The sequence below is a fragment of the Rosa chinensis genome, chromosome 6 (genome assembly GCF_002994745.2).
Source record: "Rosa chinensis cultivar Old Blush chromosome 6, RchiOBHm-V2, whole genome shotgun sequence".
Lineage (NCBI taxonomy): Eukaryota > Viridiplantae > Streptophyta > Magnoliopsida > Rosales > Rosaceae > Rosa > Rosa chinensis.
The window spans coordinates 57183034-57211021 of record NC_037093.1 but is presented as its reverse complement, the minus strand read 5'-3'; the positions used below and the strand labels follow the sequence as shown (position 1 = coordinate 57211021).

The 27988-nt window shown below is 43.8% G+C and overlaps 1 protein-coding gene across 1 annotated transcript; it reads left to right on the top strand.

Annotated features, from left to right (window-relative positions):
* Positions 1-10593: 10593 nt before the first annotated feature.
* Positions 10594-11768, top strand: LOC112173496 (glycine-rich protein 2). The gene has a single exon (XM_024311133.2). The coding sequence runs from the start codon at positions 10792-10794 to the stop codon at positions 11398-11400; it is 609 nt and encodes a 202-aa protein (XP_024166901.1). The 5' UTR covers positions 10594-10791; the 3' UTR covers positions 11401-11768.
* The last annotated feature ends 16220 nt before the right edge of the window (positions 11769-27988 follow it).

The following is a 27988-nucleotide window of genomic DNA, read 5'->3' as shown; positions in this document are numbered from 1 at the left end:
GCCAAGGCAGAATGTGACTATGCTGATGTCCGCGGTAAGCTCAAAGTAGCCATTGAGCGGGACTTGGAGAGGAATGAATATGTCTCCAAGTTGGAGCAAGACATCGTCCTGCTGCAGGAGCGGATAACCGCGAAGGATAAAAAACTCATTATTGTGCAGCGGGAGTCCGCCGAGAGAATGGCTGAAGTGAAGCGGCTGGGGGGTGAGGTTACCCGGCTGAGGGCTGAAGGGAGTACCGCTGCGGTCGCCGCCGTTGAGGCGTTCAAGCAGTCAGCGGAGTTTAAGAAGGCAACGACCGAGTCGGCGAAGGTTGGGGCCCGAGCAAATATAGACATGCTGAAGCGGAAGGGCGCCATCGACTTCGCCAAAGCGTCACAGCCTGACGTGCTGCCGACTGAGAGTATCCCGCCGGAGACAGACGTGCCTGCCCCAGCCGGTGTCTGCTCGGGCAGTGGAGAAAGTGGCGCTCATCCGGCGGAAGGGTCCCAGCAGACTCCCCACCCCACCCCGTCCGAGGTTTCACGTGCCGGATTCCTGGAGGCACACACCCGGGCGGATGGTACCATGGAGACCCCCAGTCCGACGGCGCGAGGGTCCGACCAAGCGAGTCGATCGATCGTGCCGCCGCTCGCCGAAGCAGAAAATGTCGAAGGCAACCCCTGAAGCCGGCCGAGGCCGCTGGAGACCTTCCTAGTTTTTTTTTTGTTTTGTTTTGTGGCCGCTGAGTCACGACAGCTTGTAAAGAATATTGAAAGTGAAATAAATTTCTGACTTGGTTTGCCATGATGTGTTTGCGAGTGCTAGTGTTTTGAGTTATATATATTTCTTCTGTCGATCAATGAAACATTAAAGGAATTAAGATTGGTCCAAGTGCACCACGTGGCGGACGAAGTCCACCGACGATTGCCGGCGTTGCCAGCTGCCCTCAGTGCTAGACTTGGTAACAATGGTTTGAATAATTCCTCGTTTCATTGATAGCTGACGGATCAGTGTACAACAGTGGGGTAGTACCCGTTGGGTAGCTTCCCTTAGCTAAATATTTGAGCAAAAATTTAGCTAAGTCAAGATGCTCTTGGGTAGCGGTTTGACTATTTGTAGTAATACCGAAGGTGTTCAGTATTCCAAGGGTGGGTCGACGTGACGCCGTCCTTGTCCATTAAGTAGAAGGTGCCTGGGCTAACGACTTCCACGATTTTGTATGGGCCTTCCCATGTTGGGCGGAGTTTTGTTGGTGGTGGGATGACTTCCTTCATTACCCAGTCCCCCAGTTGGAGGTTCCGGGCCTTGACTCTGGCGTTGTAGAAACGCGATACCCGTTGTTTGTTTTGCAAGTTATGCAGATGGGCCTTGTATCTTCTTTCTTCTAGGAGATCCATGTCCAAGTTGACGCCGTCGTTGTTGGTCTCTGGGCCGTAGCCTTCGACCCTAGCGGTAGGATGAGTTACCTCCATAGGAAGGACCGCCTCTGTGCCGAACATCATACAAAAAGGAGTTTCGCCGGTGGCGGTAGATGGGGTTGTCCGGATGGCCCATAGGACCTCTGGAAGTTTTTCTGCCCACAAACCCTTGGCGTCGTCGAGCTTCTTTTTTAGCAGCTTCTTGATTATCTTGTTTGCTGCTTCGACCTGGCCGTTGGTTTGGGGATGGGCGACAGATGCAAAACTTAACTTGGTGCCCAGGTTGGCGGCAAATGAGATGAGTTCCTTATTGTTGAACTGTGTGCCGTTGTCTGTAATGATTGTATGTGGGACACCATAGCGGCAGTAAATATTCTTCCAAAGGAAGCGAATTACCTTTGCGGTAGTTATTGCCGTCAGTGGCTCCGCCTCTATCCACTTACTGTTGTAATCTATGGCAACAATGATGTATTTGAACTGACCCTTGGCGGTTTGGAACTTTCCCATCAAATCCAGGCCCCACGTGGAATGAATCCATGGGCCGATGATGACCGACAGTGGTTCCGCCGGTGCGTGGGGGAGATCTGCAAACTGTTGGCATTTGTGGCAAGACCTCGAAATCCGCTGGGCGTCATCACCAAGTGTGGGCCAGAAGTAGCCTTGTCGCATTGTGCGGTTGGCCAAGGATCTGGCGCCCGAGTGGTTTCCACATTCTCCGCCGTGGATTTGTGCTAGGACGGCCTTTCCCTCTTCTGGGTTTAGGCAACGGAGGTTGGGGTGGGTGAATCCCTGGCGGTAAAGCTTGCCATCCTGGATGTTGTAGCGGGTTGCCCTGCGTTTGAGCTGTCTTGCGTGGACTTTATCTTCTGGCAATGTGCCGCTGCGCTTGTATGCAATGATTTCGTCCATCCAGCTGGGATTGACGTGAATGTTGAAAATCTCCGCCAGGGTCTTTGTGATACTTGGCTTGTCAAGGTATTCCACCCTTGTGTCCGCTGGACTCTGATGTGGTTGGGCGGTTGCCAGTCTCGCCAGTGAATCAGCCTTAGCGTTCTTTTCCCTGGGGATTTGTGTGATGGAGTGAAATTTGAACTTTTTTAGCAAGGTTTTGACGTATCCCAAATATGCCGCTAACTGCTGGTCCTTGGCCTGGAAGCTGTCGTTGACTTGGTTAACGACTAGTTGCGAGTCGCTGAATATGTTGACGCTGTCAGCTCCTGAGCCAATGGCGAGGAGTAGGCCGGCGATAAGTGCCTCGTACTCTGCCATGTTGTTTGAAGCTTTGAAGTTGAACTTCAACGCGTACTCCGCGTTCAGTCCCCCGGGTCCTGTTAAGATGACTCCGGCGCCGCTGGCCTTGGCGCAGGCGGAGCCGTCCACATGCAGGTTCCAATCTGACTGTGGGGGAGTTGCCTATTCACCGTTTACTATTTCTGTTCCGGGCTCTGTTTGAGTACCGGGTTCCGGTTGACGCTCAGTAAGTTCAGCGATGAAGTCCGCCACCGCCTGGCCCTTCATGGCGGTTCTTGGCTTGTATTCTATGTCGAATTCGCTGAGCTCAATGGCCCACTTACTGAGGCGCCCCGAGTGTTCAGGGTTCTGCATCACTTGCCTCAGCGGTTGATTGGTTAGCACATGGATCGTGTGAGCCTGGAAGTACTGCCGGAGGCGTCTGGCGGCAACGATAAGTGCGAGGGCCAGTTGCTCCAACGATGAATATCTTGTTTCTGCTCCGTTCATGCCTCTGCCGGCGTAGAACACGGGGAGCTCATCCTGGCCCTCCCGTCGGACAATGGCGCAACTTATCGCCGTTGCCGAGACCGCTAGATAGATGAACAGTGTTTCTCCTTGCACAGGGACAGAAAGGAGAGGGACTGCCGCCAGGTATTCTTTTAGGCCCTGGAACGCCGCCTGACACTCTGGGTTCCAGTCAATGACCTTCTTGTGAGTTGTTTTGAGGAGTTTGAAGAATGGGGCACATTTATCAGTGAGTCGAGAGATGAATCGAGAAAGGGCGGTTAACTTGCCCTGGAGGCACTGGACGTCCACCTTATACTCGGGGTTCGCCAGGTTAAGGATGGCCTGTACCTTATCCGGGTTAGCCTCGATACCTCGCTCGCTGACGATGTAGCCGAGAAATTTGCTAGCGGTGACTGCAAAGAAACATTTTTCTGGGTTGAGGCGCATATTATAGGCCAGGAGGATGGTTACTATGATCCTGAGGTTTGCCACATGTCCACTGGCCTTTATGCTCTTAACTAGCATGTCGTCCACGTAGACCTCGATGATTTTTCCCAGATGCTCAGCGAACATGGCGTTCATCAACCGATGGTACGTTGCGCCGGCGTTTTTTAGACCGAAAGGCATGACATTGTAGCAGTAGAGGTCTTTATCGGTGGTGAAGGTAGTGCATTCCTGGTCGCTAGGGTGCATCTTGATCTGATTGTATCCGGAGAAAGCGTCCATCATGCTGAGGAGTTCGTGTCCGGCAGTTGAATCAACTAGCTGATCGATACGAGGTAGCGGGAAGCTATCCTTTGGGCATGCCTTGTTGAGATTTTTGAAGTCGACGCACATCCGCCACTTGCCGCTGGGCTTTTTGACCATTACCAAATTTGAGATCCACTGGGATAGATGACTTGGCGGATAAATCCAATGTTCCGTAGTTTGGCGACCTCCTCTCCGATTGCCCGGTATTTTTCCTCATCAAAGGCCCTCCGCTTCTGCTTGATAGGATAAAAGGAGGGCTTGATGGTCAGTTTATGAGTGATAATTTCAGGGGAGATACCTGGCATGTCCGCGTAGGACCATGCAACGACGGCGGCGTTATCACGTAGGAACTGAGTGAGTTCTGCCTCCACCTCTGGATCTAGTTGGGCGCCTATGCGGACTGTCCGCTCAGGGTGCTCGTTTGAGATGCAGACAACTTTCAACGACGTGTCCGGGTTGACCGGCTCCTTCTTTACATATTTCTTCTCCTCATCTCTAGGATCCTCAAAGATGTTTGGTGGTGGTGCCTCGTTACCCACCGTCAGAATCTCATGGCGGCGTGTCGACCGCGCTATAGTCGTTGAATAACATTCTCGTGCCAGCTGCTGGCTTCCCCTCACACAGCCCGTGCCGTTGGGCGTGGGGAACTTCATGAGAAGCATGTACCCGGCAATGATGCACTTGAGCTTGTTAAGCGCTGGTCGACCAATAATGGCGTTGTACGAACTGAAACAGTCGACAATAATGAACTCTGTATGCACCTCCGCCATGCACGGACTAGTGCCAATAACCAAGCGCATGTAATCCGACCCTAGCGGTTGTGTGACGTCACCGGAAAAGCTGAGCAGTGGCTCGTGATCCTGGAGTAGTTTTTTGTTCCGCTTGAGATGGTCGTAGCAGCCGCTGAAGATGACGTTGACAGCGGACCCGCTATCCACCAAGATTCTCCCCACCGAGAATCTGCCAAGAATGGCATCAACCAAGAATGGGTCGTCATGGGGTAAATGGACTCCGCGCTCCTCCTCCTCCGAGAAGGTAATAGGTTCCCAACCTGATCTTGGGAGTTTGGCGGATCTTTCGTAGCGGATGTTGCAGACTTCCTTCGGATGATTAGCGCGTGCATAGCGATTTCTTGCCCTGTGGGACATGTTGGTGATTGAAGCACCGCCATCGATGGTGTTGATGCGGCCCAAGGTCTCGACATTGGCAATTACTGGTGGTGGTGGGCGCACCCTGAACTGTTCCATCTTGCCGTCGCGGTACAAGGTCTCAACGGCTGTTTTGAGAGCGTTGCAGCTATTGGTATTGTGGCCGCTGTCCTCGTGGTATTTGCACCACTTGCCGGTGTTCCTGGGTTTACCCGTTTTTGGGTACTTTGGAGGAGGTGGCGGTGGAATCAGATCCTTGCACTGATTATAGATATCTTCATACGAGGCCGTTAGGACCGTGAAAACTGCATACCGCTGCGAGGACTCCGCCTGCTTGTTGCGGTTATCCCCATGGGTCGGGCGGTTTCCCCTGTTGTAATGCTGGTCCTTCTGCTTCTTGTTCTGGTGGTGGCCCTGCTGCCACTCTCTTTTCTTGTCAGTTGGTGGTGCTGAGGGGTTCTTGTTAGCGGTTTCCTGGTGACCGGAGGATGGCTGTGTTGACTTTGTTGGCGTTGCTGGTGGTGGTGGGGTTTCTCCATATGTGATGAATTCCGCCTGAGCGTGAATGACCGCCTCACTCATGACGTGGTCATACGTCGCATTGGGATGATTGTAGTTGAGGTGATAGAGGAACGGTCCCTTGAGAAGTCCCTTCCTGAAGGCCGCTGATGCCATAGTTTTGTCTAGGTCGCGGCACTGAGACGCTGCCGCTCGCCACCTTGTGACGAAGGCCTTCAGTGATTCGTCCTCCCCCTGCTTAACGCTGAATAGCTGGCTCGTGTTGTGATGACTGGCGGACAATAAGATGAAGCGGGAGAGGAAAGCGTGCGATAGTGCATGGAATGAGCTGACAGACCCCGGCGGACACTCAAAGAACCAGTTCATTGCCTCGCCATCCAACGTTTCGCTGAACAAGTGGCACAAGGTGGCGTCGTCGAACCCCTTGTTGTTGGTGACCTTCTTGAAGGTGTCCATGTGGACGAAGGGGTCGGACATTCCGCCGTAATGCGACATCTTTGGGGTTTTTGCATGTCCCGGTCTGACAGCCAGCAGAATTGCAGCGGAGAAGGGTCCCGGTCTGGAAGTGAAGAGCGGATTCCGAGTTGGTGCTGGGACGCCCGATTCCGCCCGGATCAACCTCTGCTCCAGTTGGTGCATCCTTTCCAATATCTGGGCGGTTGCATCGCCGGCGGAATCGGCCTGAACGTCCCGCTGGGATGGCCTGGGCCCTGGCATAGGCAGATTGCCTTCAGTCCTTGCCCTGGCTCCCGAGCGGTTGGTGTGCGGGAGTGATTCCGCCACTTGCTCCAGCAATAGTTGAGGTATGGGCGGTGGTCCCATTCCCAACAATTCAGGTGGGTTCAACGGTACCTGCATCTGTATGGCCGGCCCTGGTACCAATGTGCCGGTGCTGGGTCGACTATGCCTGGTGTTATGTGATTGCCCGCTCAGTGCTGGGCGGGCGGTGGCCGCCAGCGTCCTTTTCAGTTCCTCAAAATGTTCCATAAGCGTAGCCACCTGTCTTTGGGCCTCGGCCTTTTCCTTGCGCTCCTCCTCACGTTCCCTGTTTGCCTTATGGAGATCCGCTAGTGCTAGCTCGTACATAGTGACGAGGTCTTGGCCCGGCGGGCGACTGCCGCTTGGATCTACCTCACCACCGGGGTTGACCGGGGTTGTGAATAGTGCGCGGTTAACGCCCACCGCTGGGTCGGAAGATTGGGGGATGGAGGGATGGTCTGCCTGCTCTTCAGCATTTCCCCCGCTACCGTTAGTCATGGTGAGTGTGGTGGGATGGCCTTTTGTTCAAGGTTTCCCACAGACGGCGCCAATGTTGATGCCTAAAAGTCCAGCGGTAGCTGGACCCTAGCTAACGTTGATCCGGTTGGCGGATCGGTACTTGTGTTGTTCTCGAAGCTACCGTCACCTGTCAAATGAAATACAATGGGCGTCAGAGGGAGACCGCGCCGGGCGGTCTTCTGCTCTCCGATGCCTAAGTTAGTCAATGTATTTGTGTTGACAAAGTAACAGTAGGTAAGTATTGAATGCGTAATTAATGAGGAGAGAGGAGAGAACCTTTTATAGGTGAGGAAGAGGTTGATCTTCTCTTTGTTTTCGATGTGGGACTGACATGCTTCAGTTCCCAGTTTCAGAAGCTTCTGATGCCATCTTGGCGTGGCGCGTGGCGGCGCGTCGGCGGCGATCTGGAGGTGGTCCGACGCCGAGGCCGTAGCCTGTCTGGCGGTGTGTCTGCATGTCATTCCTTTAGTTGGAATTAGTACCTTTGGCGGTACAATGAGCGTGGCCCATTATAGCTAATTATGCTTGCAAATGTACATGCATGTACATAAAGAACACAAAAGTACCAATCAAGAAGGAGAGAAGCAATCACACAGCAATCAACAAACATATGAATTGTTTCCGTAGTAAAATCCTCAAAATGAGGTAAACAACTGCAGGGCCTTAACTCTTAAAGGCCCTAGTGAAAATCAACTCACTTAATGGAAAGACACAAGTACAATTGACTTACAACTAATAGCTCTGACCTCAGCTATTCTTTCTAGACTCTCTCTCGATGGTTGTCTGATCACACTGATGTTGTTCTTCTCCACTGTTGAAGAACTTCCACCTTGGCTCTCAATCACTTTGCAATCAATGACACCCAACTTACCACGTGGGTTCTTTGATATGCAGCATGAAAAGGGTGATGAAAAATATGTTTGTTTGGCACACCAATTTACTTAAACATGGAACAAGTAAATTAATGACTCTCTATGAAGCTCATGATTTTTTTTATGTAATTGAAAAACTCGTTTGATGCACAAAATCTTTTTCTCTTCAAAAGTGTACAGAATGAATGGTTTTTCTGCCTATATGTATTGTGCACACTTTCCCTAAAACCTTAGCGAGTTTAACACTTTCAAACCTAATTGACTCCTATTTGGAAAGAAATTCTCTAAAAGAATAATCAATAAATAAAATGTGATTTTATCCCTAAAGAAATATAAGAGACTTAACTAACCAAATTAGTCTGAATCATTTTCCTCCTAGCACTCAGTGAATGATTGCTTTGAATGAGAAAATATTCTTGAAGAAAACTAAATGACAATTAAGCAAGTCACACAAACAGATTTCATTGGGATTGCAACACAGTCTTCAATCCCAGTATGCATTTAGACACAAGAGGTTATGAATTGCAATGCATTTACCTGTGAGGCAGCCGGAGAGTCAGTTGGGGCATTGATCTTCCTTTTCGTTAGACTAGGTCTTTAATCACTCCAACGATTAACACACTTCTAACTTAGACCTAAGACTCTATGTTTTGTATTAGGAATGCCAATATACAACAAAACCTATACTAACAACTTTGCTTCTCGCCCTCCCTCCCTCCCCTCCTCTCTCCCTCCCCTAGCTTTCTCTCTCATCGAGTTGATTTGTTGATCGCCGGAACCACTGCCATCCTGAGATACTGAATTGTTGATATTCTCAGAGAGAGACGAAGAAAAATCCATAAGCAAAATAGTTTGCTTCAGATCTTTGTCGTGTTAAGAGAGGTCAGCCTCTGCCAAAAAAATCTAACGCCCAAGACCACCGCCTAGACAGCCTGAGCGGCAACTGAGAAGCCAAACGCCTAGCCCCAAATAGGATCGGTGACCCAGTGCCTAAGCGACCGCCTAGACTTTTTTTTTTTTTTTTTTTAAAAAGAAGAGCCGGTGCAGCTGACCTCAAGCCTTGATTAATGAAACCATAGAATACAGGGGGGGGACATAGAGCCTGAACCCCATATTACAATAAGTAATGTATTCTAACATGCACCAATTAGCAAAGAGTGTTCGATTGGTTACTCTATTTACTTTGACAAAGCGATGACATAACGGAAAGATAACTCTACTACTGAGAAGCATCATTACAAATAACACAGCTTTCCTACCATGTTTCCTCATGGAATCATATCTGGTGACCTTTTGTTTCATTCTGCCACTAGGAGGATTCGTCCATTTTATAACAGACAACCGCCTTGCTAGGCCAGACAAGGCACACTGAGTGTGCAGACCGGGACAGAGCCCACACCCTAACAAATAGTGGTAGAGACTTATTAGTGACATAAAGCTACCAACTATTAATAAGTAAATACTAAAAAACACATGAAAATAAAAAAATAAAAAATAAAAAGCCTAAAAGGCCCAATGATAGGGTCCAGGCCCAATTTCCTGCCAGGTGAAGAGAAAGTCAACAGCCCACAAGCCCAAAGCAATTCAACCCTCAACAGGTCATCCCAACAGCCATGTCGGACCACCAACGCCGCCGTCGGAGCACCGTTTTCGCCCCACCTCCACGGCTGGCCTCCTACAGTCCCCTGTCGCTATTCCGGAGCCATAGCCACTAACCCCACTCCAATCTGGATTCGCACCCAAGACTAGACTAGATTCAAACCGCCGCCGCCAGTACAAGATCCGCCACCGCCAGCACGCGAACCATGCCGCTTGGATCCGCCCCTAGATCTGGAGCCGATGCGCCACCTCCACCGCAAACTGACCCAGGAATACAAGTACCACTTCTCGACTCGCCACCAGAGTTGTCGCCGTCCGGCAGCCCGGCGACCCGAGCAGACTACGCTGTTGATTCGAATAGCCCACCCATTAGTCTGATACCTCCACCCTTCCCAAGCTTTGTGTGCGAATCTCCAATCTTCATTGACAAAAAAACGAAGCCTAGATTGCCACCACGAACCCACCAAACTCGCCGAACAACGGCGAACCAATCACTGCCCGCCTGACGATCACGTCCCTAGGATGCGTCGCAGGACAGAGGGAGGAGACACGAGAGGACTCAGACGCGGTTAGGGTTTTTCTCAGAGAGACGCATATATCCGCCTAGACTGTTTTTTAGAACACTGGGGGGCTTGGAAAGCCGACCCCTAAAACAAAAAGTACTCTCAAGCACGTACCCATCTGATCACGGCACACTGCTCCAGTACCAAAGCATACGGCAACACCGTTCAACGCGTCGTCGACCTTGAGTTTCACAAAGCCAGTTGCTGGCGCTCTCCTCGGACGCTGACGTGATCTGGAAAAAGAAGCTCCACCGCCCAGATTCATCTCCTCCTTGTCATCTGCCAGCAGAATGACCCTTGAATACTGTGCCCACCACTCGCCAGCTCTATTAACCAAAGCTTCCCCAGTTAGCACTTGATTACCATGAACTCTATTGTTTCTTTCATGCCATAACCTCCAAACTAGAACACGAGACCATTCCAATTCTTCATCCCGTGCCACCGTAGCCACATGTAGAAACAATTCCCAAATAGGATTTTTGCCATTGAAAAGAAGGAAAAAAAAAAAAAAATAGAGAAAACATTGTGCTCCCGATCAAAAAAATAAAAAGAGAATGTAGCACATTGCTACACTGCTACAAGCCCACCAAAATGGACCAATTGTGCATTTGGGCCTTTGCTATTGAACTTCAAGTTGGCGCCGAATGGCGCGCTGACGTGGGAAGCCTCCAAAAGGATAATCGGATAAAACCCAACCAGCTCCAAGGCGCCCACTCCATCCCCTAACAACCTTTGGATGACAACTCCCAACGGTGGGTCCCGCACCCAACGAACATCCTTTCCCCTTGAAAAAGCAGAACAAAGCAGAACTGAACTGGACTGACTACTCTGTTTCAGTTACAGGACGACAGTTAAGAGTTTAGTCCGCCAGTTATAACTGAATTTTAAGATTACGGCTCACGCAGAATCTTCTAGATCTTTCTTTATGGCTGCCGAGACCGCCAGATCCACCGGCACGGTCAAGTGGTTCAGCGCGCAGAAAGGGTTCGGCTTCATATCCCCGGAGGACGGCGGCGAGGACCTCTTCGTTCACCAGACTTCGATCCAGTCCGACGGCTTCCGCACCCTTTCCGAGGGCCAGGCCGTCGAGTTCCTCGTCGAAGTCAGCGAAGACGGCCGCACCAAAGCCGTCGACGTCGTCAACCTCACCCGATCCCGCCGTCCTGGCTTCGACCGCGGAGGACTCGGCCGCGGCGGCCGTAGGGGCAGAGGCCGCGGTGGTTATGGGAGGTCTGGCGGAGGCCCGGAGGAATATAGTGTCGCCAGAGGCGGAGGGAGGGGTGACGGTTATGGCGGTCGTGGAGGTTATGGTGGTGGTGGTCGTGGCGGTGGTGGTGAGTGCTACAGTTGCGGTGAAATTGGGCATTTGGCGAGGGACTGTTACGAGGGCAGTGGCGGGGGTGGGAGATTTGGCGGCCGTGGGAGAGGTGGAGGTAGAGGCTACGGTGGCCGTGGTGGCGGCCGGGGGCGTCGTGGTGGTGGTTGTTATAATTGTGGAGAGGAAGGGCATTTGGCAAGGGAATGCGCGCCCTAATGATCAGAAGTGAGAATTGGGTTGTGTTAGACTCAAAGCTGCCACATGCATTGGATTGGTATATAGATTTCTGTGGTCTGCTGCGTGTTTTGGGTGCTTAATTGGTGATTATTTCTGCAGGGTTCATGTTCAACACATTTGGTGACTTCTTTCTTGTTAGTAATCTTTACTCATTTTGTAATGTGGTGATTATTTCTACTGCATCAATTAGATAGCAGTTTTTCTCCATCTAATTAATGCTTGCGGATATGGTCGGATAGTTTTTTCTTCTTTCTCATTCATTGTTATCCTCCCCATTTTTATGTCTCTCTTGTTGTTCAATACGGAATTAATTGATGAAAGGTGAAGTCCTTGATCAGAATGTGTCATTTGGATTGTTTGTTATTCTTGTCGCTGTATCAATTATTCAACTGGATTTCTTATACAGAATTTGATGAACTTGAATGTCTATAGCAACTTGATGTTTGTTCCTTTTGGATATCTTTTAACTCTAAGCGACAAAAAGATGGTTCCTTTCGAAGGGGACGCTCCACCCTTTCAGACTTCTAAAATCTCAGGTTTTGGTTGTGGATATAGTTTCTTTGTCCTCTGCAATCTTCATATGGTACACTAAATTCAATTGGGAGTTTTTATACATCTTATCCTAGTCGATAATCCATGAGAGGTTGATATTTGGTGGGACAAGAATTCCCTTTTGCCATGATCAGCCATTTTAATTTTGAAACGTCCTAGACTCGCTCTTAGTCTTTGGCCTTATCACTTGGTCTGTTCACAAGTGTACTTCATCTTCCAATTTTGACTTTTAGGAAACAAACATAAATCAACTTGTATTTGTATCTACTAGGGTAGCGTGATCAAGTTAGAGCAACCGAAAATTTATAGGAGGGATGAAGAAGAAAAAATTGTGTAGCTGATTCTAAATTATCGTTGGGGTGATGTTGTGCCCTGGTAGTCCAGGCTCAGCCAACTATGTTCGAGCTACTAAACAAGCCTCTGAAACAGTGTCTTACCTGTTATCCTATCATTCAATTGATGTTCAATCGTAGATGAAATACCTATTTCCTTTCTTGAAGCTTCATTTGTTAGATATACACGAACTAAGAAATTCGTGGGAAATTTTGGTCTCTCTATTTGTTCGTGCATAGATGACAATTCCTTTTCAAGACGCGCGTTTGTTCATGATGCATTTACCATTTACCATAGTGTGTTCTGTGTTTTAAAAAGGGCAGTATAGAGCGGTGATAGGATGTCTAAATCGACGAACGTACTCTTCCTTGCAACATATAGCTGGCCAGTTAAGTCGGATTTTCCTATATTTAAGTTGCACTTGTAGTGTATCTTGAGTTCTTGACCGTATTGGTGAAGGGTACGTAATTAAGATGCTTCTGCATCGTTCTGGATATTCTATGAGTTCAAGAACACTAGACAGTTTTGTTTAACAGTTGTTGTAAGCTTATGCCGAGAAACTTTTCTATCAAACTAGTTTGATTTTGTTGATTTAGCTTAGTAGAGTGGGGCCGACCGAAATTTCGCTTCTCACAGATCGAAACTTCAAATCTTAATATTTATACAAATGCTTTAGGCATAACTCTTTCTTTTTTGAGAGAATTGGGTGTCAATCCATTAATAATATTAAAGGTAGATAACATTCAAGGAACAACTCACCTAAAAAGAGATCTACGACAAGATTGAGTCATCCTTAGGGAATCCTATGGCCCAAACCAAATGAAACAATATAACTAGGGCAACCTAATATGAAACATCATCCTAAAATTAAAGAAAGCACTGGAACTTTCTCTAATTTATTTCTTGAAACCCTAGGAGGCTAACCCTAGAGAACAATGCTAGCTTAAAAACCTAGGGAAATAGATTAAAAAAAACCCTAAAAGATTGAGTCCAAACCAAGTCAGGCCCAGCCAGCCCAGTAACATGGAAGCCCAGCTTGAGGCCCAGCGCACCACCCTCATGAAACACAAACCCTAGCAGTAACTGCCATACATCGCCGCCTGCATACCATGTCCGACCAAATATGGAAGCACGAGAAACCACCGTCCTCCGCCCTAGCCAAGAAAGACGAACTCAGTACCCAAACAACCATGAAGAAGCCACTGCAACTCAGCTATAACAAGCAAATCCCTCATTGCTACTACGCGGATCCCGTTGTGCTTGACCTCAATAGTGCCGCCATTCCACAGTTCTCGTCCAAAGCCCACCGGATCGAGAAGCGATCCAGGCGCGAACAATCCCAAAGCCAAGGTGCTTATTCCAACCCCAAGCATGCCTCCTATCCCAAAAAAGAAGAGCAGACCAATTAGGAGACCATGAGGCCCGTCCGACGACGATGTCGTGTTGACTTGCCGTTGGACGGAGCAAAGAGAAGATGTGGCGGCTGCCCTTCCTAGGAGAAATATTTTCTTTACATTTTATTTTTTATAGGGCTTCTATAAGTTGAAGTGAATAAGTAACAAATTTGAGGTGTTATGGCTGAAACTAGTTTAGGTCATGTAAATGTCAATATTTCACTATACATACTTATAAGTTATGTCAGGGTTACAAAATGAATTGAAGACTTATTAATTTCTAAATAGAGAATTTATTAATTGAATACTTATTATCATGGACAATTCTAGCATAAAAAGCTCAATACCAGTTAGTCTGCATTTAGTGGCATAGTCTCTCCTTTGTAAGTGAGAGGTTGTGAGTTCGACTCACGAAAAACTAATTGTAGCTTTTGAGTTATTTATCTGATAAAAAACAATTCAAGTATAAAAAGGGGTCAATTTCCAATCTAAGTTTCTAAATACCAATCACATAAAAATGACGCAGCAACCAGTGATATAGAATTGATCTACAAGTCCTTGCCTACTAGTGTTCAGTGTTGACTAGGAGCAACCTCATGATCTTGATTTGATCAATTTTGATTCTATTTCACAACCTATTACAACCTATGATTGTTATGCAGATGTGAATCAGTGCTCCAGTTCCTCCATTTCGTGTTTTTACAAACAGAACTGCTCCAAATCAAGTTAAGCTTACGCTGAGAGCCTTCTCTATCACCCAATTTGAGCTGGTTGATTTTGCTTAGTAGAGTTGGGATCACCGAATGAAGCGTCGTCTCTATGTAACTATTACATACAACGGTGGAAATGTTTGAATACGTTGTTTTTGGATACGAATTCTTAGTTGCTTAGATGAATACGAAGAGTAATGAGTGTACGTACATCGGGCTTTAATAACAACGTACGTACATTAACAACTTACAATTATTACGTTCATATGTAGTGATGGTACGTGTTACATCAGTTCTTTACCAAGATGGAAAGAAAATGATCGATATGAACCGGACATGACCTATCATAAACAACGATGTGATTCTCTTTTTTAACATCATGCTATGTTAACCACTGCAAGTGGCCTAGTGGTTCTTGCCTAGTTGGGTGTGCTTCCCAACCTAGGTTCAAATTTTGAAGCTGTCAAAGTAGCCAGGCACTGTGCTGTAATGCACAGTTGGAGCATTTCACATGCGCCGAAGGGGTTTATCTTGGGCCGATGAAGCCTTTGGGTTCCCCTTGACAAAGTCAAAAAAAGTCAAAAAAAAAAAACATCATGCTATGTTAGAACTGCATGTTCACATTATGTGAAACACAAAACAATGTCTGAATTTGACGACATCCGAAGAAACATATCGGATGACTTGGCCAAGAAAATATGGCTCAGAGAAGATTACTCTGTTTATTTAGTAAAAATCTTATACTGATCAGATCCTTGCCACGAGCAACACGCTACTGAGGCATTTTTGGTGCATGAGTTCATCTTTTATGAAATTCATCTCACGATATATGCTTTGAGAGAGAAGTTAGATATGACCAGCACTATCATGAGTAGACAACTACTGCAGTGATTTTACCATGTTCTACGGGATCATTGTTATGTAAGAATTTACTCCTTTAATTGTGGATCATATGAAGTAATTGGTGTTTATGGTGTATATTCCGTATATGATTTGATAGACTAATTGATGGATCCTAATTGATCAATCAGAGACAATTTCCTAGATCTATTTCCATATGGATGGAAATCACTCAAGTCCTTGATGGAAATTGGTCCTCTCTCACCCTATATAACCAGTGCACAATTCCATCTTATATACACACATAAAGTACTCAAAACACGTATGAGAGTTTGAGGTGCAAGGGCTGAGAGAGAAACCATTTCCTTTGGATTGACGACTTCACCGAACCGCTACGTCTTGGTATACTATATCATGTTAGATTAGTTTTGGAGATCCAAAGATTACAAGCTTGCCTGATTGGGAATATACTCATTGCTCAAATGACGATAAATGCATCATTTTAGTTAATTATCTGCATGATAATACCCAAAGGAGTATTGTGTTGATATACTCACTGTTTATACGTGTTTAGTGACTCAAAGAATTAATGTTGTGAGCTCTTGTATTATTGTGTTGCAGCTCATGTTTCGCTTCATTCGCATGCTTCATCTATTCCAGTGCTCAATGGACTGAATTTCTCGGAATGGTGTGAACAAGTTCAGTTTCACTTAGGTGTTCTGGATATGGATTTGGCACTCCAAACCGAGAAACCTGCTACTCTAACTACTGAAAGCACTATTGAAGAAAATGCTTTACATAAGGTCTGGGAAAAGTCTAATAGACTGAGCATTATGCTGATGTGAATGACTATAGAAAACAACATAAAGACTATACTTCCGAAAGCTAAAATTGCTAAGGAATTCTTGAAGAACATTGAGGATCGTTTCAAGAGTGCTGACAAGTCTCTTGCAGGGACATTAATGGCTGAACTTACCACCAAGAAATTTGATGGTAGGAGAAGCATGCATGAGCATGTTCTTGAAATGACTAATCTGGCAGCAAAGTTGAAGGCCTTGGGTGTGAGCCCCTAAAAATTTTAGTTAATTTCCGAAAGTAATTTCTAGCCAATAAGATTTTTCGCCAGGTGATTTAAGTGAAGAAATTGACCTTGGAGATTAATTCGGTGTCAAGACTTCGATTTGGGCCTTATAATTTAAGTTTGGGCCAGAGTCCTTCGTTTTGGGCCTAGAAGGTTATTAAAGTTCATTGAAGCAAAAGATCGTCGGGGCAAATTTGAAAGGAATGCGAATTGAGTTGTAGTGAAGATTTGAATTTTTAGTTTTAACGAAATTGAGTTTTTGGCCTAGGATGAAGTCGAGAATTAACTTAGGAAGTTTCCGACGAAAAATGAATATACAAAAAGCCACGAGCCCAAAACCCGGAAGTAATTAGCTAGGGAAATTGCATAACTCATTGAAAGGGAAAATTCGACATTTCTCACACACAAGTATAAATAGGAAATTGGAACCCAAAAACCTAAACTCTTTCCTTTTCTCCCTCAGCCGTGTCCTCTCTCTCTCTCTCTCTCTCTCTCTCTCTCTCTCTCTTTGTTTCCCCGACCTCCCTTTCTCGTCTTCGCTCTCTGCACCGCCGGGAAATCTCATCTCCGGCCACCACCTCTTGTCACCGTCACCACAAATCAACTTAGTACCTAAATCCGACCCAAACCTAAGAGAAATCGAAGCCATACATCGACTCCGGCCTCCACCTGCGATCCTCCAAACTGCGACGCCACTGTCGATACCTCCCTTCAGATTCCGGCTACCGCCTCGCCACACCACTAACACCGCTCAAATCAGTAGACTACGGAGACCAAAACCCAAAGGCAGCTACCCCAACCGGTACCGAAAAATCACCGTACACACCACCGCTGAAGGCATCGAATCTGCATGCCTTCGTTCTCCAACCTCCAGTCCAAATCGAGCTAAACCACCTCCATTGTTCGAATCAGCGTCTCACGATTTACAATAGCCCCAAAAATCCCTACCTCTAGCTCCTGCCAAAACCATCGTATGCGCCGCCGCTGGCTCGTGAGCCACCGCAGCTCCGCCACTCATGGTTACCATACTCCCAAGTCGTCACGATTAGGTAATTGTCGTACCCTCTTTTCGATTAAACATCCAATTTCGATTTGGATTGAGAAACCCTAACCCACCTCCGTTAAATTTGGATTTGAGGTTTTGTGGAGTCTATAATTTTGGGATTTCAGGAGAGAAGAAGCTCCTGGGTCAGTTTCGATTGAAATGGGAAATGGGTGTGATACGGGGTGAAGGGTGTGGTCTCAGCAGAACTGAAAATAGGTAAGGAATGCAGGCCTTTGAGTTTGATTGTTGTTGGACGTTGAGATTAATTAATTAAGTTCTTGTTCTGTTGTGGAGATGGAGACTTGAGGTTTGGATGAAGGACAGTAAATCAAAACCAGCGCTGCACCAAGTCGAGGACTTCTCTTTTAAGGAACATGGAAAGGGTCTAGGTCATTAGCTACCCGAGTAATGTTGGTGTAATGTTGTTCAAATTGTTGTAGTTGTGGTTTATCGATTGAAAGTATTGAGTTTTAATCATTTTTGATTGAATGGCTGGAAACTGAATGCAAATGAAATTTGACTTAAGAATATATTTTCTTCTGGTCAAATACTCGTGAAAAGTGGTGAATAAAAATCTACCAGTTATGACAAGTAAATTAGTGTGGTGAATGACATTATTGAGAATGGGTCAAAAGTTTGAATTAAGTATTTTATAGCTATCATATCCGGAAATGAGTTTGAGAAACATATTGTTCGAGAATGGCAATTATTTATTTGCTTAAGGTTTAAAGACTAAGTAAAAATGTCAACTTGGTTGACCCGAATTACATTAAGGAAAGAAGTACGATCACCATATCCGGAATGAGCTTACTATGTTAAGTGGATTACTCGGGAATGGTAATTCTCGTTTGTTTTCTTAAAGTAGAAATGCTAAACAAATTTTGGTCAAAGTGCTAAGTATAATCACCATAATCCCAAATGGTTCAAATGCAATATCATTCGGATTATTTGGGAATGGATAGTAGATTTTTATGTTAAAGGATAATTCGATGGACTTTAAGGAAATTAAGCGAATGCCTTAGGTGCTCGATTGATTAAGTTAATGATGTCAAGTTACTTATTGGTTTAATTTTATTATAAAGGACACGAGCGTGTGCACATGAAATTGGAAGAAGTATCGAAAGTCGAAAACTAGCTAAATGTGGACGAGCACTCCATATCCAGGTAGGGTGAGCTATCTCTTCCTTGTTAGAGGCTTTTCTATATATGTGGAATGCTCTAGTATATTAGTATGTTGCCTACAAGTACGTTTTTGGTTATTCATTAGTCGATGCCTCGTGAAACCTGTGCTTTCATAACTGATGATTGTTGATTGCGAAAACCGAGGCTAGACTTGCATGTTGAGATATTGTACCCTTTCTATGTTTGTACTTGTGACCTGAAAGTGAATGGGACCTAGACACGTAGATTCCAAGGGATCCCACAATGTCGATAATCGTGAACCTCCGGAGGGGGCTGTGCTCCTATGTTTGTCGAGGAAGGGTGAGTACCGACAGTGAACCAGTCATAGGAGACTCAGGACCAGGAAATTGACACTTTCGCTACTTGTAGTCATGAAGACTACAGAGTAGTTGGCCGGTTCTCGAAGGATGACAAACCGGGTCAGTCAACGATTTGTTTTAGTTTAGCCGGCACGTAAGTATCTCGGAGCTCCAAGTTGTGTAAAGCATGCTGCATATGTTTTATAAAAGATAACAAATGTTTGTGATTGCCTATTTAAAGTATTTTCGATAAACGTGCACAATATTATGTAGTAAATATTTTCAAGTATATTATTTTTCAAACCTAGCATGGTTGGGTTGGCCCTTACTGGACATGCGAGGACGAAAGCTCACCCCTACAACAGTGTGCAAGTTTCGAGTATGTGGTTGGGGAGCGTACAGAGGAGGCACATGACTCGGCTTGGCGCATTTCTCTTTGACTTTATTAAAAGAAGGTTTTGGTCCCTTATCGGACTTCGAAGTAACTTATTTATTTACTTTTTATTTATTTATTTATTTTCTACTTGCTTATTTACAAAATTTCGGTAGACTCGTTACCCTGGGGCGCGTCTCTCATACTTGTATTTACTTAGTGATTTGTTATTTTCCAAATTGGGCTCCTATTGTAAGCCCAAATCCTTTAGCTCACTTTAAATTCCGCTTTTGAAAATATGTTGTTCGATTGCTAGAACGATTTGTCCAAGAAAATGTTTTGTAAACCAACAACCTGAACCCAAAAGGCCTTGCGATTTCGGGTTGATGAGTTATCGGGATGTTATTCGTGATGTGTCGGTTTCTCATTGGCTTGGGGTCGCGGCGCTGTGAGACCTCTCTCTCGGGTCACCACATTGGGAATGAATGTGGATGAGTTCTTTCTTGTTCAATTTATTTTGAACTTCTTGCCTCCTCAGTATGAAGCATTTTAGATTAACTATAACACTATTAAGGATAAGTGGAATGTTAATGAATTGTCCAGTATGCTTGTTCAAGAGGAAAGAAGGCTTAAGCAACAAGTAAAAAATTCCATTCATCTTGTAGGTCATAAAGCTGAAAGAAAATTTGGAAGAAAACCTGGAAAGGGTGCTAAGAAAGGACCACAAAAAAATAATGGACTTGTTGATGCTGCTCAGGCTCCTAATAAGGGACTGAAGGACAAATGTCATTTCTATAGAAAGGATGGACATTATCAGTATGATTGCCCAAAACGTAAGGCATGGTTCGAAAAGAAAGGTAAGCCTTTGGCTTATGTATTATTCGAATCAAATTTAGCTGAAGTTCATTATAATACTTGGTGGGCTGACTCAGGTGCTACTGTTCATGTTTCTAATTCAATGCAGGGATTCCTTACAACCCAAAGCCTAAATCCAAATGAAAATTTTATCTATATGGGGAATCGGGTGAAAGCACCAGTTGAAGCCATTGGAACTTTTCGTTTGATTTTAGATACCGGCCATCATTTGGATTTGTTTCAAACTCTTTATGTTCTGACTTGTTCTCGGAATTTAATTTCTATTTCCAAACTTGATCTTGATGGTTTTACTTTCAATATTGGTAATAAAAGTTTGAGTTTGTTTAAGAATAAATCTTTTGTTGGTTCTGGTATTTTGATTGATGGGTTGTATAAAATTTAGCTTCATGGTCTTTTTGTTGAAACACTTTTAACCTTGCATCCTAAGGTTGGAACTAAACATAGCTTGACAGATGAATCTTCTTCTTTCTTATGGCACAAAAGGCTGGGTCATATATCCCAAGAAAGAATGGAGTGATTGGTAAAGAATGAGGTTCTTCCGAACCTAGATTTTACTGATTTCGGTGTTTGTGTGGATTGCATAAAGGGAAAGCAAACCAAACACACAAAGAAAGGAGCCACAAAAAGTACTAAGCTTCTTGAAATTATTCACACGGACATTTGTGGACCTTTTGATGTTCCATCTTTTAGTGGAGAAAAATATTTCATCACCTTTATAGATGATTTTTCACGTTATGGTTATATCTATCTATTGAATGAAAAGTCTCAATCTGTAAATGCTCTTGAGGTATTCATCACTGAAGTTGAGAGACAGTTAGATAGAAAAGTGAAAATTGTAAGATCAGATAGAGGTGGTGAATTATATGGAAGGTATGATGAGTCAGGACAACATCCCGATCCTTTTGCTAAGTTCCTTGAAAAGCATGGCATTTGTGCTCAATACACTATGCCAGAAACGCCACAGCAGAATGGTGTTGCTAAAAGGCGTAATCGTACTCTTATGGATATGGTTAGAAGTATGTTGATCAATTCAACATTACCTATATCATTGTGGATGCATGCTTTAAGAAGCGCTGTATACTTACTGAATAGAGTTCCTAGTAAGGCAGTTCCAAAGACTCCTTTTGAACTGTGGACAGGAAGGAAACCTAGTTTAAGGAACCTACATGTTTGGGGATGCCCTGCAGAGGTTAAGCTCTATAATCCACAAGAAAAGAAATTAGACTTTAAAACGAAAAGTGGTTACTTCATTGGTTACCTAGAAAAGTTTAAAGGATATAGGTTTTATTGTCCTGACCATAGTATAAGAATTGTTGAAGCTGGAAATGCTAGATTCATTGAAAATGGTGAAATTAGTGGGAGTGAAAAGAGGGAAGTGATTATTCAAGAAGTTAGGATGCATTTTTATGCACCTATATCTTCTCAAAGAAGTGTTGTTCCTCTAGTTGTTGTACAGCCTAACGACAATGAACAACAACTGAATAATCAAGAAATGAATGGTCAAGGCATGAATGATCATGGAATAAATGATCAAGAAATGAACGATCAAGAAGTAGTGAATGATCAAGAAATGAATGACCAAAACCCACATAATGAAACCATTGACAATGAACTTGTAGCACAAGAACCACAAGAAATAGGAGACCCGCTATTTCGAATGATTATGTGGTATACTTGCAAGAATCTGAATTTGACATTGGGTCAAGTAAGGATCCGGTTTCTTATTCACAAGCCATTCAGTGTGAGAATTCTAAGAAATGGATTGATGCCATGAATGATGAACTAAAATCAATGGACCAAAACAAAGTTTGGCAACTCAACGAGTTGCCTGAAGGATGTAAAAGATTTGGGTGTAAATGGGTTTTCAAAACCAAACGCGACTCTAATGCAACATAGAACAATATAAAGCCAGACTTGTAGCCAAAGGTTTCACTCAGAAAGAAGGCATTGATTACAAAGAAACCTTCTCTCCTGTTTCTAAGAAGGACTCTCTCAGAATTATTATGGCACTTGTAGCTCATTTTGATTTAGAGTTACATCAAATGGATGTGAAAACGGCTTTTCTAAATGGGAATTTAGTGGAGGAAGTCTATATGAATCAACCTGAAGGCTTCTCATCAGAAGGAAAGGAACACATGGTCTGTAAATTAAAGAAATCGATATATGGACTTAAACAAGCTTCTCGACAATGGTATCTCAAGTTTAATGATTCTTTTGTCTCCTTCGTTTTTAAGGAAGACATTGTTAATTGATGTATATACCTGAAGGTCAGTGGGAGTAAGTTTATATTTCTGATTTTGTATGTTGATGATATTTTGCTTGCTAGTAGTGATCTTGGTTTGTTACATGAAACCAAGAATTTTCTCTCTAAGAAATTTGAAATGAAAGATATGGGTGAGGCATCCTACGTGATTGGAATTTAAATATTTCGAGATAGATCATGTGGACTGTTGGAGTTGTCTCAGAAAGCATATATTGAGAGTTCTACAGAGATTTGAAATGGAAAAATGTTCACCAAGCATTGCTCTAATTCAGAAAGTGGACAAGTTTAGCCTTAAGCAATGCCCACAAAATGAATTGGAGTGGAAGGGCATGGAAAGAATTCCTGACAGGACCCGCCTCGGATTTCACCCTGAAATCCGAAGTGACCCTGCGAGGCACACCTTAGAAGAAATTCTACCAAAAATTTGGCGGAACTTCCCCTAAAATGGGCTACCCATACCTGTAGAAAACATTTACACTTCTCAATCAATTCATCCTTATGCTCCTGGAGCCACCCTGCTCCCCAAATCAACATCAGTCTCTAATTCCCAAAACACACATCTCAACTCGAATAGCATAAATCTCATGGGTAATTAGAACAATTCTAACAGAAAGGTATAAGAGGAAAACCTAATTCAAAGGCAGATGCGGAAGCCATGCTGTTGACTATGCCTCAACCCGTGTACGCCCGACCTCAACCAATTCGCCTGCAAACTGGGCATTTGAAACCGAAGGGCCCAGGGGAAAGTATATAAAATACGTTAGCGTGAGTGGACAAAAATAAACAATTTTTAAACTAAATGGATTTTATATTTTCCCACATTTATTTCCTTAAAAAACTCTCGATGCATGCAAGGATTTAGAAAACAAATCACGAGAAGCTCCGCTCAAGAAAAACCGACTAGCCCCGCTAGTCACAAACAACTGAGAGGAAAGATCGAAACTTCGATACTCAACAGGATAAGACCAGCCCCGCTGGTTACACGGAAATCAGACTAGGCCCCGCTAGTCGAGAAATGATAGGATATGGGGAAGAGATATCACCATACGGGAAATGGAGCCTCCCAGGCTCTACCTACCCTCAACTGCCACTCACACATAGATTGTGCGAGGAGGATAACTAATAACCTCAACTTCCACTCACACATAGATTGTGCGAGGAGGAGACCAAATAACCTCGACTGCCACCCACGTGAGGAGGAGAATAAATCACCTCTACTGCCACTCACCAACACAAAGTAGGTGAGGAGGAGAACAAGCTACCTCAACTGCCACTCACCAACACAAAGTCAGTGAGGAGGAGACCTAATCACATAACCCGAGTATGGTGAGGAAAATCATCGAAAACCAGTAAATCCATGTAGCTTCCCCACATTTCTCACAAGATAGAAACCATGTATTCAACGACGTGACTCCGCACGCCAAGATTACTCTCAATCTCAAAATGGATAAGTGAGAAATAGGAATAAATCGACGGGGTGTCCCACACGCCCAAATATTCTCAAATCCGTAACCAAAACCGGAAATTAGTATAGGTAAATCTCATTTCCAAAAATCTCTCAAAATCTCCAAGAAGCCAACCAAATCCAAAATCCTTAATTAGGCATTCCCGATGCCAAAATCGAAAGTCAATAAACAATTGAGAATATCCAACTCCATTGAAACTCATCTTAAAAATCTTCCAGGAGCTTAACTCCAAAAATTTACCTCGGAAATAAGGAATTCATTAAATAATATTATAAATCAAAACCAATCTTTGAAACTCATTATTGAAAGCAAATCCATGATATAATTCGAAATCAATTTCCGAAAATTAATTCATTTCCTCAAAAAGTAATATGAATAATCACTAGAGCATTATTTAAGAAAATAAATGCATGCATCGCTATTTAAAACAAAAGTCCACTCACAGTACTATTCTGACGATCACGCATTTGTGTTCCGTCATCGAGCAATAGCTCGGTACGTCGTCATGTACACAATTATATTCCGTGAATAATTCTTCAATAATTTAATACAATTCCTAAAATCAATTCCTCATAATTTCACCTCCAAATTCTCCTCGGACTTAGCCCAAATTATACCACTAATATCAATTCGTTAATTTAAAGGTTCCAAGGCAGAACCGTGAGATATCCGACGGTCGGATTCTCGTAATTCGATAATCGAAACCCTAAACTTCAGAAATTCATAATTAATTCCAAGTTTCTCCAAAAATCACCAAACTTCACAACAAGCTCTACAATATTTATGTGATTTAACTAACTAAATAAAAACATAATTTAATCACTGTTCATACACCGCACTATTCACCCGTCGCACTATTCATGCGGCAACACTGTTCATGCGGCGGCCAACTCCTCCTCCGGCCACCAAATTTCATCCACAGCATCATCTCAACATTTCCAATAACTTTCTCAACTGTGACAAAGTCAGAAAATACCTTGAAGTGGCCGAACAATTAAGCACACCGAAGTACAGTGAAATTTTCCAATTATGCTTTCTTCCTCCATGCTTCGATCTGGGTTATGAAACTTGGCAAGCATGAAGAGTGGCTCAAGGCGCTTCTAATGGACCTGGGTTTATAACCGGAGGTGGCCGGAAATCGGCGTTGACCGATTTGCTACAGTAAAAATAATGGCTTCGATCTCCATATTTCCGGCCAAACCGCAGTAAACAACTCCTATATGCGTGTTAAGGAGGAGGAGACGAGTCTATTGACGCTCGCAGCTCGCCATTTGGTGGCCTAGAGGTAGAGGAAGAGAGAGTTGCAGAAGAGAGAGAGAGAGAGAGAGAGTTGCAGAAGAGAGAGAGAGAGAGCACGGGGGAAGGAGAGAGAAAAGAAAGAAAAGTTATATGGCCACAGTAACTTTTCAAATTTATACCAATCCACCATAAACAGTAACTTTCATATTTCGCTTATAACTTTTGCATACGAACTGCGATTTTTACGTACCACATATGCACGCGCTCGGTTTAACGTCCTCTACAACTTTCATGAAGAACATTTTCTCAAATTTTGACCCAAACAAAAAGTCAACTTTTAGGGCCACTAAAAGTACGGAAACGAAAGTAAAAGTTAAAATAGTTGTCGTTTACCATCCAAATGACTAGTAAACTGGTAAATTGAGGTACGAGACGTTACAATTCCTTATGCATCCGTTGTAGGAAGTTTGGTTTATGCACAAACCTGTACAAGACCAGACATCAGTTTTGCGGTTGGGATGTTAGGAAGGTACCAAAGCAATCCAGGAATGCATCATTGGAAAGCTGCAAAGAAGGTGATGAGGTATCTACAAGGAACAAAGAATTATATGCTCACATATAGGAGATCTGATAACCTTAAGGTAGTTGGTTATTCAGACTCTGATCTTGGTGGTTGTCTTGATACTGGAAAATCAACTTCTGGTTACTTGTTCCTACTAGCTGGAGGGCATTTTCATGGAGAAGTGCAAAGCAAACTTGTATCACTACATCTACCATGCAAGCTGAGTTTGTGGCAGTCTTTGAGGCCACCACTCATGCATTGTGGTTGCGGAACTTTATCTCAGCGCTTAGTGCTGTCGACAATATTGCTAGGCCATTGAGAATTCATTGTGACAACACCGCAGCTGTTTTCTTCTCCAAAAATGATAGGTATTCTCAAGGTGCTAAACAAATTGATCTAGAATACCTTGCCATTAAGGAGGATGTTCAGAAACAAAGAGTGTCTATTGTTAACATAGATACAAAACTCATGATTGCAGACCCACTTACAAAAGGGTTAGGACCAAAGGCATTCATTGAGCATGCTGAAAGAATGGGTCTTTGTCATGACCCATGACTGTTTCAAAATTTTGTCTGTAGAATGATTGTTCTATTTTTGCTATACTTTGAGCTCTATAATGAATATCTTTCTGATTAATAATTTTCTTGTTTTCCATTGAATGTACATCTATGAGTCTAGATGAATAACAACAGGAACGTCTCTATATGTTAGAAATATGATGGCTGGACCATTAAGAGACGTCTGACTTATTGGCTACTATTTGTAGTTTACTAATGATATAGTACATAGAAGGGATTATTTCAATTTGATGTATGACCGCCATGACTTACTTTTTAGTAGGGTGCTTGCAATGGTGTGTATGATGATCATATGAAAGTAAGGATTCAATCGGATTGTATTGCGCGCCTAATGTTCGTCTATTAAACCACCAATTTTCTATCATACGATCCAGGTGGGAGAATGTAAGAATTTACTCTCTTAATTGTGGATCATATGAAGTAATTGATGTTTATGGTGTATATTCCATATATGATTTGATGGACTAATTGATGGATCCTAATTGATCAATCAGAGGGAATTTCCTATATCTATTTCCATGATGGACGGAAATCACTTAAGTCATTAATGGAAATTGGTCCTCCCTCACCCTATATAAACAATGCACAATTCCATCTTATGCACACACATAAAGTACTCAAAACACGTATGAGAGTTTGAGGTGCAAGGGCTTAGAGAGAAACCATTTCCTTTGGATTGACGACTTCGCCGAACTGCTACGTCTTGGTATACTACATATTGCTTCAATGGAATAAGGTATGTAGTTTATGTTTTCCGCCTTACGGTTAATGTTGTGAGATCATGTAAGTTCTAGATCTTGACTTTATGTATTTAATCTCTTACATGTTAGACCTGAATTAAGCTAGTGAATCCAAGATTTACTGTTGGACTTAACAACCATAGCGAGCATAGCTTCAAAGACTTTGAGGTTAGCTCAGTGATAAGTTAAGGTAAAGCTTCTAATTTTTTAGAATTAATTGAGTAATAAAAGATGGAACGTGAGAACATAAGATTTCTCCTCAAAAAACTAATGAAGAATTGACTTCAATGTTTGTTTAGATTATTTATCAAAAGTTATGTAATTTTTTAATTTTGAGAGATAGAAATAGAGTTTAGATTAAAAGTTGTCCAGTTAGAATTATGATTCCATAACATGGACTAATATTGTTTCTATCATAACTCATAAGAAAAAAAACCTTCAAATGGGCAATTGGGCCAGACCCCATTTTGCCACCAAAGAGATGAGTTTTTTTTTTTGTCGAAGAAAATAAAGTTTGTATTAGATGTTTCAAATGATACGCCACAATAGAAAAGGTACAAAAGACCTTAGCAAATAGAGACACGTAGGCCCAGCAAAAGAGAATTAAAGCCCCTAACAGGCTTGGCCCAAATACAATTTGAAAGCCCATAATTGAAAATGAAAAATCCTAGAACATTAGCTAGCAGCCACCAAGAGAATAGCAGCTCCATCCCTAAAATACTACCGCCGCCACCTCCATGTCGCTGCTTGAAGAGTACCAACCACCAAAGCACCATCTTGCTTCCTTCTACACCGGTTGGGACACTACACACAGGGCTTATAGACGCCCAAGAAATACCAAGTAACCTGGTAAAGTGTAATTGCGAAAATCGAGTCACTCGCTGTTGAGGAACCAAAATTCACCAACGTGCGTAAGTTCGTTTAGCAGTGGTGGAGAACGAAGCAAATCCAAAAGCACTAGTAACCAAAGAGGACATGGACAATTTCGAAGATAGATCTGGACTAAAGAAGTAAAAAATAGGTGACAAAAGAGC